At 53.3% G+C, this 12,057-nt stretch overlaps 3 protein-coding genes across 3 annotated transcripts; all 3 read left to right on the top strand.

Moving 5' to 3' along the window:
- Positions 1-119: 119 nt before the first annotated feature.
- Positions 120-1,876, top strand: PODANS_1_1970 (uncharacterized protein; the record flags this gene model as incomplete). The annotated part of the gene is made up of 3 exons (XM_001912355.1): positions 120-913; positions 983-1,271; positions 1,322-1,876. 3 exons carry the CDS (start codon positions 120-122, stop codon positions 1,874-1,876), a joined length of 1,638 nt encoding a protein of 545 aa, XP_001912390.1.
- Positions 1,877-4,968: 3,092 nt separating this feature from the next.
- On the top strand, positions 4,969-5,718 carry PODANS_1_1960 (uncharacterized protein; the record flags this gene model as incomplete). Its single annotated transcript, XM_001912354.1, has 1 exon — positions 4,969-5,718. One exon carries the CDS (start codon positions 4,969-4,971, stop codon positions 5,716-5,718), a length of 750 nt encoding a protein of 249 aa, XP_001912389.1.
- A 3,725-nt stretch (positions 5,719-9,443) lies between these two features.
- PODANS_1_1950 (uncharacterized protein) lies at positions 9,444-11,957 on the top strand (the record flags this gene model as incomplete). Its single annotated transcript, XM_001912353.1, has 1 exon — positions 9,444-11,957. One exon carries the CDS (start codon positions 9,444-9,446, stop codon positions 11,955-11,957), a length of 2,514 nt encoding a protein of 837 aa, XP_001912388.1.
- Positions 11,958-12,057: the final 100 nt, after the last annotated feature.

The following is a 12,057-nucleotide window of genomic DNA, read 5'->3' as shown; positions in this document are numbered from 1 at the left end:
GACACACGACATTAGTGGACTCGTGTGGTGTTGGGTGTTTTCATGTATTTTTGCTGCTGCTGTCCGCTTCAAGATGAAGGGAATTGCCCGCAATGTCTGGGAGATGCTGTTTTTGAATTATGCGGTTTTCCAACATGAAGCAGGCCGTCTTCTTTTCTCTTTTGACAGGTTCACTTGTCCAAGGTCAATTCCCAGTCGCTACGTCCATCACGTCTGCCAATGAGATCCTCGACGGCTTTGTGAGCTTCAGCATCGAGTTCTCTAGCTTTCCTGACTTTGCAGGAAACAACTCACATCCGAACACCTTTTCGGACAACCTCTTGGAAAACATCAGACACCTGACCGGCACGAAGCCGTACATCCGAGTAGGAGGCAACACTCAGGATTATGCTCTCTACAACGCCTCTTTGCCATATGCCCTGAATGGCACTTTCAACCCCAAGCGGTCTCTCGATTATCCGACCACCATCTACATTGGTCCCTCCTACTTTGAGTCCTACAGCACCTGGAAGGATGTCAAGTTCTCTCATGGCTTCAACCTTGGCCTTGGTGCCAATACTTCAGAGGGGTGGCAAACACTCCTCGACACAGTCCCTCTCGCTTGCAAAGCACTGAGTGACGGGAAACTCTATCTATGGGGTTATGGCAACGAACCGGATTTGTTTTCAACCGCTGCCCAAGGCCCAATTCGACCTCCGAGTTGGAACGAAAGCACCTATGTGTGGCAGTGGCAGAACGGAACGAGGACGATACATGCGCTGGTAAGGCAACACTGCCCTGACCTTGCTCGTGAGAGTGAATATGGATATATGGCACCTTCTCATGGAGGCGTTGGTAACAGGCTAAAGGCGCATGTGAGCTGGGCAGCTGGTTTAAATAATGGCAGGAATGTCAGGTTGTATTCGACGCACAAGTATGTTTCTGGTCCAGCTACCTTTTTTTCTTTCCATATCAACTCACTACTCCCCACTAACACCCCCAGCTACATCTCGGGCGCCACAACCCCAGGCGTAACCCTCCAATCCACCCTCCTAAACCACACCGTCACCGCCCGGTCAGTGAACGCCCAAGCAGCCGAATACTACCGGATCGTCTCCCTCGATCCGGGCGCTCCACCGCCCATATTCGGGGAGACAAACTCGCTATACAACCAAGGCCGCCCAGGGCTATCCAACACTTTTGGCGCGGCACTCTGGGTGGTAGACTTTAACCTCTATGCCGCGAGCAAAGGATTCAAAAGGGTGCATATGCACCAGGGGACTAACTACCGGGTTTGTCTCTCTCAAATAACTTGCGGCAAATAGTGTGTTGACGGGGTTAGTATGCATCCTGGCAACCAATAGAGACGAACGTTACGAGCATAGGGACAAAACCCCCTTACTACGGCAATATCGCCACAGCTGCCGCCCTGGGGAGACATGAGAAGGTGGAGGTGGTGAGCATTCCGTTGACTTGGCACCGCGAGGCGGCATATGCGATTTACCATGGTGGAATTTTGTCGAGGGTTGTGGTGGTTAATATGAGGGGGTATAACACCACGGTTGACGGGGAGGGACTAGTTCCACTTCCCAATCCGCCAAAGAGAGGGAGCGTGGAGTATTTTTTTCAACTGGGGGGTTTGGGGAAGAGGGCGGGGGTTGATGTTGGGGTGACGGTTGGGTACAGGCAAAAGGTCAAAGTGCAGAGGTTGAGGGCTAACGGGAGTGATGCCGTTACGGGGATTAGTTGGGATGGGTGGAGTTACAACTATGAGCTTGATCAGGGGAGGCCGGTGAGGATGGGGAATGTTACTACGGGGGAGGAGGTGGAGGTTGATGGGATGGGGAGGGTGAAGGTTGGGGTTGAGGATTCGAGCGCGGCTTTGTTGGTGTTTTGAGGGGGTTTTGCGATGATGGCTAGATTGATGCTAATGACAGTCCTGAATTGATGTTTGCCATTTCAAATTTTAGTTACGTATACTTCTATCCTGAGACTATATTATATTGTATAATACTAGTTGCAGACTACACGGGGTATAAGATTTCAAAGCAACCCCGGTTTTCTTTGATTTGAAAGATGATCCCCAATCGAGTCTTGAAAGCCACGAGGCTGTCAAGAGCATGGGGCAGTGCCAGCCTCGACTTATGAACCGGGGCCAGACCGGCGATGTTGACAACCGAGGGTTACCTTAAAGAATAAGCGAACGGTTTGAACGGGCGCTTAAACCTCTTTAATAAAATGGTTGTTGTTGTTGTAGTTGTTGTAGTTGTTGTTGGTGCATTTCACATAACCAACATTGACGCACAAAGCATTACAGGGTTTATCTCACACGCATGAGCGTCGTCAGTGGGATACCTACCGGAACCGAGCAACAGTCGGAATGAATTTTATGGTAGCTACCATTCGGAACACAGCCTGCCATTTGGTTTAACATGACCGTGACCTTGTGTGGTAAACCAGGTTAGGTGGGAATTTGGTTTTGGGGCTCTGGGGTTGAGCCAACGACCCAACAGGCCGGGAAGGATAGCATCGTCCAACGAAACAGGACGGGGAGCGAAAAGTCTATCTTGCAGTTGCGTGTTAAATTCTGGCCGGATGGGACACGGATAAATCTCCCAAGTTTGTTGAACTTATTCCTGAATTTTGACCGATCACTGAACAAGGCCATATGATTCTCAACAAACCCTTAGTTTCACAGTCCAAGCCGCACAACAAAAAAGAAAGTTATCTCGACTCCGGGGCAGCAGGGCTTAGCAGAGCAGTTTTTTTTCATGGTCTGCAGACACAGGTCCCCTTTCGAGCACTTTTGTTTGAGACCTGGTTCCTGCAAGATAGATCTGTGCAACAAGAACAACAACAGCAATCAGTGTTGAAGGCGGCTGAGCAAAATGTTTCAAATCTCTCTTTTTCACACACAACTTCCGAATGGCCAAGTAACACAACAAAGAGCCAACACGATCATTCTGTGTTATGCATCCTCCCTTTTGATGTGTGCTTAACCCCGGCATGCCCTGCTCGGGTGATGGAACAGGCACCACCCAACTGATATCCGATTCCCAGTTCATCTCGGCATAGAGGTATTCATCAGATCGCTTTCTGGAAATGGCAACCGGTGACATGGACAAGAAAGAGTAGTTTTTCGGGCTCAAGATATCATCCATCCGATATTCCTCGCAAATTCGGAGATGAAACTGAACCCAGGCATCAAATACCATCCCCGATCACTGCGGCACGTGGGGGTGGGTGAACAAAGTGGCTACCAGTGTGATCTGAGTTCCGACCTTATCACTGCAGTAGGCAAGTCTCAACTGGAATGAATGGTATTTCGCCCCGGTAGCTCGGTAGGTCCGGCATCTCGGTCGGTATTGGTGGGGAGGTAAGGGAAGGTGTAAGCCTCGCAGGTCCGGCAGCCGAACTGTCGGTGTCGTCGGGTAAGGTAGGTGGTCTACATGCAGCAGAGAAGACCCCAAAAAATGTGGCGGCCCAAAATCTATACCACTCACCTATCATCTCGTGACGAACTTGCATATATGTTAGCTTTGAAGCCTTCAGCTTCCTAACCTGTCTGGCCGACTTTCACAAAACAGTGAGTTGGGTAACATGTCCTAGTTCTTACTGAGAATTGATTCTGAATCCTCACCAATCCTCTCCCTTTGGCCAAGCAAAGTGGGCTCAGAGCGAGGTAAATGCCAAGCTCTGACAAACCATCGTCAGGCTCAGAAAACAAATGCCGCTCAGCTGGGGGAAAATGCCCAATGTGCATAGTCCAAAGCTATGCTGACTGCCCCAATCGACCCAATCATCACGGATAACCCAACCAGACGGGCCCGATCATGGCCGAGTTACAACCTCTGGCCCTTCTCAAAAAGGAAATGCGGCTTACAATATCTTTCGAAGCCGACTTTTTGAAGGTTCTAGTCCGGCATCGACTGGGCTGAGATTCCCCAAAATCGAAGAACTTCCAAAAGGGCGCCACAAGACGCTAGATGGGTGTCTGACTGACGAATTATGTTGGAGAGTAGCACACCACCTTTGGACAATCATTTGTCTCACTTGGTTGCCTCGAACCCGTTTGCTTGCCCACCTTCTTATTCTTCTATCGTGTTACGGCAGATAGTTCTGTGCAGGTGGTGTTACCGACAGTGTGGGTTGTGGTTTTCTGGGCAGATGTGTTTTGTAGTATCAAAACTCAGGCACCAGAAGTAAAAGCTTTGGATATGGGCTTCGGAATGACACTGTCCCAGCGGCATGCGGAATCAATGAATTGCGATAGTCATCCATGGCGGTGACCCGTGCGTGGCCTCTCACTGCAAGACAACGCACGCCAGCTCACAGACCGCGCCTGGACATTGAAAGTCTCGGAAGCCGACGATCTTGACCACTCGTGGGCCGTTCCTCGGGAGGTCGGACGAGGCTTTGGGATGCCGCACACACCAACGAACAAAGTCCCGCTTTCCCGGCCCGCTCTCTCGGTTTTGGGCTCTGTGACATGATCACTTTTGACGGACTCCCCGCGCAGCTTGCCAATGGTGTGCTTTTGCGTGTGGGAGTGTGGTGGTGGTGGGAAGTCTTTGCGGTGCTGAGAGGTTGGTAGACGCTTGCCCCGCGGGCTTGTTGAGGTGTGAGGAAAGAGCCTCCCTTGAGATATATAGGTGACAGGCAGCGGCCCTTCTCTGGCCACGGGATGTTTCCTTTTCCTACTTGGATCGACAGGAATGACCCGTCTTGTCTCTGATAGACCTCATACGAAAACAAGTTTTGTTGATCTGAGCAGAACGCTTGGCTGAAGCATCACTTATAAACCAAGCCCGTCGTCGTTCAGTTTCACTGTCTTCCACATTCCCCAAGACCGTCCTCGATATCGTGTACCACCCAAAATGACTCGCGAGAATTACCACGTTATCCCCCTCGACAACGAGGAAAGAGGGTCGAGGAGATCAAGCTGCTCACCACTTGGCTTCATCAAGTCTGTTGGTCGGTGGTGGTCGCATGACAGCAAGAAGGCGACCCCCGAACCATCCCCTGAGAAGAAATACGTCCACACCCCGACGCATGCGGCTTCTTCTTTCCTCAAGACAACCACAACAAGAGACATCCAGAGAGCAAATGAGATTTGGTGATGACACTCGTCATCTCTCGTTCAACAACAACAACAACAACGACAACAACAACGACAACAACAACGACAACAACAACGACAACAACAACAACAACAACAACAACAACAACAAAAAACTCCCCGCCACCACCCCATCAGGAAAGACAAGTGCGGCTCAACTCGGGAGAATAGAGAACGACAAAGAAGGGAGGATGAAACTTTTCCTGGTCGGGACCTCATCGCCAGAACGTTTCGAACGTGACACGGGCCACGACGACTTTCAGAAAAGGAGGCCATCATCGGCGGCCGTTGCAGCAACTATAACGGGCAGTCGGGAACGGCACAGCACTGTTGAATCGTGGGTCGAGTTGTGGAGTACGCAGCTGGTCAAAGAGCTGACGAGTTCGGGGTGGGAGGGAGAAAGAAAGCGGGGCGGGATGTTGGTTTCACGGTTGTGTGGTTTGAAGGCGGCGTATCCGGGGGATTGGGACCGAGGCGCGACTTCGAGGTCGAGATGCGGGTTCCGGCCCCTGCGAGAGACCCTCGACGCCGTTTATTCAGTCCCCTCCCCTCATCGTCTATACTTAGAGCCATCTCGGGCGTGGCTGCGGGTATCGACGATGGTATTCCGCCGAATGTGACTTGCTGTTCGCATGTAAATGCCGGAGGAGACTGGCTGGCCATCTGAGGCTCTGGACAACCTATGGTGGAGCTTCATGGGCCGCAGGAGGTCGAGCATGCCCCTGGAAGGAACATCTCCCGGGCCATGCATCTTGGCCCTGATCTATGGTTTGAAACATAGTTGCATGTGAAGACCAATAATGGTCTTGGGTTGTTCCCAGAGTGATGGAACGATTTTTGATAGGAAGCCGTGGAGTCAGGAACCATACGCCGTGGATGGGTAGATTCAGCTCGGTCAATAAACAACCAACCTTTTACGCACTGCTCATGCCTATGCCAATGTGGACTGGTCCAGACAAAATAAGGGTTTTGAGTAATCCGTGGCGAAGTTTCCCGATACTTTTGCTGAAACAGCATCGCCCGTGGTGCGCCGTGGAGAGGATCTCGTCAGAACTTAGGGCCAGAGACGGTTCCTGCTGCAAGAGCCTCAGTCCGAGCTCTCTTTTGATCCTCATTGACGGAGACTTGCTCCTTTATTGAAGTCTCAGATCCTGATCAACTGCCACTACCCCGGACATATCGGGGGCTTTGTCCAATCACTGCCATGAAGCCGTGAGACTTGATTCCCAGATGGCCAAGTGACACGAGAGAACCAATATCGACACAGCTCACGAGAAGCGGTGCCAACGCTGTGATAGTCTAGAGAGGTGTTCTGCCAGTATAGCAGACAATGATTTCTCCTCTCTTCTGAGCTCGAGTAATAGTTGAGCGCGGGATGGATTTGCACAGGTAGGGCAAAGAGGAGAGGCGACCTCTTTATGCCGCTCCACACTCAGCTAGACTCGGGCCGTTAAGGCTTTTTGCGATCCTGCCACGAGAACAAGCTTGAACTTGTGCATTGTTGACAGGCAGGACCTGCGCAAGTGTCGGGCTTCTCTGGGTAGGCCAGGCGGGGCACTCTGAGTAAACTGGTGACAGGTTACTGTACCTGATCGGGAGCAGTGGGTGGATCAGACGGGTGTTGGGGCGTGGCTCAGCCATCCGGAGAGTCCCTCGAAAATAGACACTCTGGTTGGCCCGCCGCGGCTGTATATCATGCACCTTCGCGGCAGTTGCATCGACGGTGGTGTGCAGGCTATCCAATCCTGGCGACGAACTGCGATCAGCAGGCGATGCGGGAGGGTTCTGTCCTGCGAAGACGGGTTCTTTTACTCGTTGCCTGGAGGAGTAGATGGACTCCGAGATACAGAGAGAAAGCCATTTCCGTTTCAATGCCGTGCTTTTGGCGGTGACCTTTAGTCTGATGCTGATGCATCAGATTTAGCTATGTGGTGTTCGTCCGTGGAGGAGGAATATTGGAACCTCGCAGATGAACGGGTCAGCCTCGGTCGGGTCATCCTCGACAGAAGGATCTCAACGTAAAGATATCGGCAAAATGATCAGTGTGCGCTCTGGAGATAATCGCCATGGGGGCTGCTTCTGGCGATGCTCGGAGATGATGTTGGACTTGTCACTGTCGATTGCATGTGAGCACTAACACTTTTGTACGAGGGCGCTAAATTGGTGGCCTGTGGAATTGTGCCGCCTTGGCAGGGCACCTCACCACGTGAAGGTCATGGTTGGCTTCAGGTTCTGCTCTTTGAAAAAATGTTGCCTCGCCGTTCGCAGACATTGTCACTGCAGCGGAGAGGACATGAAATCCTTCGCCCGGTAGAGTTTGCAGTGGCTCTCGCGAGACCAGGGCTCGCAGTGCTCTCCCCAGGCCTTGCCTGAGTACCCAGACTGTAGTGCGCGGGGGCGGGGGAGGGGGAGGGTTCGCTGTGATATTTGCTTTCCCTTTTGGAATGTTTGTCACCACCAAGCATCAATATTCAATTTCTACACTAAATGGAGTTTGCAGTCATATAATGCAGTTTGCTCTCACACAATCAAATGGAAATTTCATTCTTCTTCTTCTTCTCAGGAGGTTATCAGCGTCTCACTCAGCAACATCTTCAGCTCCTCCCACCTCATCCACCTGCTCTGTCTGTCGAAAGTGGGGTGAGCACAGTGCGGAAATAGGGAGGCTGGTCGAGGCTCAGTCGCTGAAGTTCGGTGTTACCACGGCAATTTGGACCGAGGTGATGGTGGAGGATTCACCCATTGAGGTCACAGTGTGCGCCTGCCCTGTTATCAGATCTCACACTGCCTCGACCACGCGGGGTTTGGATTGCGTGCAGCTCACAACACCTTTCCCGCCGGCCATCGAGGGACCGGCGAGATTCCTTCAACTTCATCCATGATGAAGACGGGACAGCTTCCACAGTTGTCACAATCCTCTCCATTGACAAACAGCAACTGACTTTCATTTGATAGGACGTTTAAGCAAGTTACCTTACCGTTGGTGCCTCGAGCTGGGCGATGATACACAGAGAAGCGGAATTCCAATTGCGGTTTCTATCTTTGCTGCGCCCTTTCTCCGCTTACACATGCAATCGAGCTCACTTTAGGCGCCCCCAATTACTTCTCCTCTCTCTGTTGTTGAGGAGGCCAACAGTGCCAGAAAGTGACTATGCTCGGTCTTTACTTCAACGCAGACTGAAGGTGGAAAGATATCGGTCGTCTCATGGCCATCGTCAGCGTTTCAGTATCAGAGCTGGATCTTTTTGGGCCAACTTCCAGGTAGGCCTGCAGGAGCAGCCTACGATCTCGTCCCGCCGTGCATGCCGAGTTGGTTCCTAGGTTCTGTTCCGCATACTGCCGCCTTGTATTTTCTACTGGCCACAACGATCATCGTCCATCGGAGCAAAGAAAGAGTTGAGACTTGAAACTCATTGTCTCGAATCGCTGGGCCCTTTCAATATTGAGCGGGTGCCTACTTCATTGCTATGGCCAACTCCGATCCAGTACTATCACCTACCTCGCAGCAAAGGTCCATCCTGCTGCAGCTTTCCGTCTGTGGTACGATCGGGTTGCTCCCACTAGTGGTATGCTCGGAGTCGGAGCTGAGCATAGGGAACTGGAAAAGCTCCAAGATCGATGCTACCTTTCATGTTGAAAATGGGAGCCTGCTGATCTCCCGAGGATGCCATCTTGTAACCCACTCTCTTCTCTACGTCACCGTGTACGACACAGTTGGCCAATTGCGGCAGTGTAAAATAAGAACTCGCAAGTCGATACCGGACAGGGCCGGGGTTGGTGATGTTCATACTCCCCAGGTCCAACCAGCCCTCTTGGCGAGCCGGGGGATACCCCAGTCCGGCCTGCACTCTGTTCACGTCTTTGCAGGTTGGTGGTGGTCAACGCCACACTAGGCGCAAGAGTTTGAGTACCACCCACAGGACTCCCAGGACTGTACGTACTTTCACATTGTCCCGGTCGTCCAGGCGAGGCGTACCCGCCGCCGGGTGTGTTCGTCGTGGACTCGACTGGTCGAGCGAGGGGGGGCAGGTGGAGAGTGGTGGCAGCATGCGCCGCTTCGGTCTATTACACTGTCCATACCCTCTTCATGAGCCCGCCCCCTCGGCCTTCTCGCCCCGATTCTGGCCTGTTTTCTCCCTCTCATTCCTCTGGCCTAGGTCGCTGCACTGTTGGACCTACCTGTCAAGACCAGAGTGAGATGTGGTGAGCCAGAAATTCCGTTTCCCTCCACCACTTACTCCTTTCATATATGCATGTCATGTACCACGCAACGGGCATCGTCTCCTCCCTCCCCTTTCCCCCGTTTTAGTCGCTACGCTGCAGTGGCCCGGACTGCCAGATCAACATGTTGCCCCGGTCCCCTTTCAAGATCAGGAAACTGATAACCCAGAAGAAGGCCGAAGACGGCGAGGACATTGAAGGCTCCTATTTCAACCACGACGACGAGGAGATGGACACCCTCAGCAGGATCAAGACATGGATGCCACCAAAGGGCTTGATGAAGAGGTCGAAACCGAGCATCGATATCAGACGGAGTGAGGACCTTCACAACATCATTGGAATTCCACCATTACCAGACACGCCACAGTCGTCAACAAGTTCTTTGTGCAATTACGACAATGGCACGGAACATGTGGGCTCACGTTGCTCGCCTCCTCGCCGGCCGACGCGGAGTCCCCTGGCGAGTCCTCATGGCAGCCCTCAAAGAAGTCCTCAAAGAAGCCCCCAGAGAAGCCCGCTGCTTTCACCCCAGCAATTGGACGATTCGCCACGACGACGCGGAAGAAGCCCAACATGTTCGCACTCGTTTCGGGACTATCCCCAGTTGACACCGCCCTCATCACCACCTCAACAAGCCGAAATGTTTCCCGAATCGCCTTCAATACCGGCCGATGTTGCGGCGAAGGCCAGCAACGAGACGGCCCCCAGGTCAGTCCTCGACGCCGGGCCATCAGGAACACCGTCATCACAAATGGACACACCGAAGCTGTTTTCCAAGGACGTCATGCAGCTCCTCCATGAGACAGAGCAGGCATTCAAGCCGCAGCAATCGTTCAGCGATGCAAAGCTTACGGACGCTCAATTGGCAAAATTCGCCAAACCGAGGCAATCAACTCCCATGTCGCCAGCAATGGCTCGCAGGAAATCACAGAGGCGGAGTCAAGGATCGAATTCACTGAGGTCGACAAAGTCGGTCAGATCGGTCAAGTCGCCCATCAAGGCAACAGCCAAAACTCCTCCATCGCCGACACCAGCTCGGCTGCCATCTACCTCGCGGCCAAAGCGAGCAAAATCCAAGAAGGCCCGAAGAAGGCCGGTACAGCCAGCGAGACGGCAGTCTTCCATGTGGCAACTGACAGAAAGCGCCAAAGACCTGTTCACAATTCGCATTTTCCACCGCCTCGAGGCCGACGAGATGCTTCCCGAGAGCACGTTGCGAGAAATCAGAATGAGCCGCGCCGCGCAGTGGACGAGATCTCCTGAATTGGGTGTTACACACGTCGACAAGAAGAGCACAGCCACTACCCCGGCTCCCATCGAACCCCTGAGCCTCGACGAGTCAGCAGCGGCGGCCGAGGATTCGGTCGCACCACGTGCATCTGCTGCCAACAAGGGGTCAGAAATCAAGCGGGAAGACTGTCAAACATCCAGAGCGGCCCAGACACTGGAGCAGGCCAGGGAAATCGAACCGGAACACAAGGAACCGGAACAGAAACCTGTGGAGGAGGATGGCGAGCAAAGGCACGATTCGCCCACTGCAGGACTGGAAGATGACGAGGAGGAGGGAGACCTGCCGATCATGATTATTGGCGACGAGCCGGTGACGCCAATGACGCCTGTGCCAACGCAGGAGAAACCCTCGATGCATCGCCGACTTCCGAGCAAGACTCTGCCGCCGCTCCCGACGATCCCCGAGATTATTGCAACAGGACCTGATGACGCTAACATCATCCTGTCACCAACCTCGACGCCGCTGCCGCCCGGAGTGACGACCAGGGCCAACACCGACGACTACGTTTATCTCGACAGCACCCCTTACACCATGACCCACCCAACCTTTAGGCACGGTCCGGTCCGGCTGGCCAAGGCCGACCTCCCGATCGGCAAGCTGGCAGCCGCTGTGGACGACACTCTGGACTGGACAGCCTTTCAGATGGCAATCCTGGGGGGCGCGGGCGACTTCTTCAGCGAGCCAACCGACTACTCCAAGCCCTCGGACATGGAGCTGGACGAGCTGGATGAGATCTACAACTGGTTCACCGGGTTTGGGTTTGTTTCCGCGGGTGGACTCGTCACATCTACGGAGCGACGACCAAGCGCATCAAAAGAGAGCAGCAACCGCCGACCCAGCGAGGGCCGCGCACTTGATGCTCATTCCGTCGAGCCTCGAACACCCGGTCTTTCCCCGTCATCAAACACCTCGTCAACTCCCAACAGCAGCCCCCGAACCGTCATCATCAGCGGACAGCGCAGTCCCGGGATAGTGAGGATCGACCCCCCCATGGGCGACTCACCCTCCAAGACTGGGTCCAGCGCTGCGAGGAATAGCTCCATCGCCAGTAGAGTGTTGGCCCCGCCAGAGTTTCACAAGAAGCACCGGAGGAGTGTGAGCAGTGGGACGTTTAGCATGGGCCAGTCGTTTTCGGATAAAGACAAAAATGTGAATGGGCTGGCGATTGATTCGGCAAAGAGGCCGAACAGCACGGACAGCATGCAGAGCCTGCCGCAGAGCCCGATGATGGAGTTGGTGCTGACGCACGATGTGCATGGGAACGAGGTGCCGGTGCCGATGGGGTACAACATGAGCCATGATGCGAGGGACTTTTTGGTTTGGCATACCGAGCATGTCTCTCTTTGATTTCTTTTGTGTGGTTTGTTTGGATATTATCATTTACAGGGAGTTTTACTTGGTGGGATGGGGCAGGAGGCAACTCTTTGGATGGCGTTTCATTCATATT

The sequence above is a fragment of the Podospora anserina genome, chromosome 1 (genome assembly GCF_000226545.1).
Source record: "Podospora anserina S mat+ genomic DNA chromosome 1, supercontig 1".
Taxonomy (NCBI): Eukaryota; Fungi; Ascomycota; class Sordariomycetes; order Sordariales; family Podosporaceae; genus Podospora; species Podospora anserina.
This window is presented reverse-complemented; position numbering and strand designations above follow the sequence as displayed.